At 50.6% G+C, this 1,883-nt stretch overlaps 1 protein-coding gene across 1 annotated transcript; it reads left to right on the top strand.

Annotated features, from left to right (window-relative positions):
* Positions 1 to 753: 753 nt before the first annotated feature.
* LOC138743715 (uncharacterized) lies at positions 754 to 1,227 on the top strand. Its single transcript, XM_069899548.1, has one exon. It carries the CDS (start codon positions 754 to 756, stop codon positions 1,225 to 1,227), a length of 474 nt encoding a protein of 157 aa, XP_069755649.1.
* The last annotated feature ends 656 nt before the right edge of the window (positions 1,228 to 1,883 follow it).

Below are 1,883 nucleotides of genomic sequence, written 5' to 3'. Positions count from 1 at the left end.
ACTATGTCCAACTGATAAAATCAGAATTTGCTGTGATGAACATGTAACAAAATTTGTTCTTTTGCGGGTGTATCACAGTGCAAACATTTATATGAACCACGGTACAAAATAAATAAAAATGGTGCAAGAAAAAGAAAAAAGACAAAGCGAGATAGTGCCTGTGGTTAATTTTTCATTCAGAAATCTGATTACAGAAGGGAAGAAGCTGTCCTTGTGCTGCTGAGCGCTCATCTTCAGGCACCTGTACCTTTTCCCCCAATGGTAGCAGAGTGAAGAGGGCAATGGCCTGGGTGGTGGCAGTCCTTGAGGGTAGAGGCTGCTTTCTTAAGACATTGCCTCTTGCAGATGTCCTCAATGGAGTGATGTTGCAGGGTGAATTAACATCCCTCTGGATTTCTTTTTGTCCTGAGCATTTGCAATTCCATTCCAGACAGTGATGCAACCAGTCAGAATGCTCTCCACAGTACACCTGCAGAAGTTTAAGAGTCTTTGTGATATAGCGAATCTCAAACTCCTTACAAAGTACAGATACACGATATTTTATCCAGAACCCTTGGGGGATAGTGTGTTCCAAATTTTGGATTTTTCCAGATTTCGGAAAGCCCACCCGAATTGTGCTGGTGTATACACCCCCACCCCCTTCCAGTCGCCTGGCCACCTTCCCCGACTGCCGGTCCCTCAGCCGCCCGGCCACCTCCCCCGACCGTAGTCCCTTGGCTGTCTCCCCCGATCACCAGTCCCTTGGCCGCCCGGATGTCTCCCCTGACCGCCGGTCCCTCGGACGCCTGGCCGCCTCCTCTGACCACCGGTCCCTCGGACGCCTGGCCGCCTCCTCCGACCGCCGGTCCCTCGGACGCCTGGCCGCCTCCTCCGACCGCTGGTCCCTCAGCCACCTTCCCCGACTGCTGGTCCCTCAGCCACCCAGCAGTCTCCTCCAGCCCCCTCCCTCGACCGCACAGCAGTCTTCCCCAACCGCCGGTTCCTTGGCCACCCAGCAGTCTCCTCCAGCCCCCTCCCCCGACTGCACAGCAGTCTTCCCCGACTGCCAGTCCCTCGGCCACCCAGTCTCCTCCGGCCACCTCCCCCAACAGTCTCCCCAGATCGCCCGGCAGTATCCCCCGACCGCTGGACCCTCGGCCGCCTCCCCCGACAGCCAGTCCCTACTTGCCGGATTTTGGAGCTTTCCGAATTTTAGATGTCCGGATAAAGGATAGTGTACTTGTATAGCCATTGGCAAGCCTTCTTCATTATTATATTGACATGGAGGCTCCAGGACAGATTCTCAAAGATGTTAACACCCTGAATTTGAAGTATTGACCCTCTCCACTGCTGACCCCTCAATGAGGACTGGTTTGTGTTCTCGCGATTTCCTCCTGAAGTCCATAGTCATCTTCCTGGTTTTGCTAATGTTGAGTCCAAGGTTGTTGTTACGTCACCACTCAACAAGCAAATCTATCTCCCTCCCAGTTAGTTACAATGAACTTTACAATGTAGAAGGAGGACATTTGGCCCATTACATCTGTCAGTTATAAAGGAACTAGTTCAGTGCTATTCTGTTTTTTAAAAAAATCAAAAATAGACTTCATTCACAATAAATTATTTACAAAAGGAAAACTGATCAGTCTCTTACCACCCTTAGTTTCGTATCCATACATCACTGTACATTGTTACATCCTTTTTAATTTACGTCACTGTGGCACCTTGTCATGACTTCCCCCCTCTGTTGTTTGAGGGGTTTCCCCTCAGTCTCAGCTGCTCAATACCTGATAATGGGAGGACTCAAGACTGTGGTCCTTCCCCCACAGTGCCTTTGTTTTGGCTGCACCAAGCCTCAGCTATTCTCTGAGTCCTGATCCATAGCCCTACAGGTCTCAATTCAAGTT

This window comes from Narcine bancroftii, chromosome 1, assembly GCF_036971445.1.
Source record: "Narcine bancroftii isolate sNarBan1 chromosome 1, sNarBan1.hap1, whole genome shotgun sequence".
Classification (NCBI taxonomy): domain Eukaryota; kingdom Metazoa; phylum Chordata; class Chondrichthyes; order Torpediniformes; family Narcinidae; genus Narcine; species Narcine bancroftii.
This window is presented reverse-complemented; position numbering and strand designations above follow the sequence as displayed.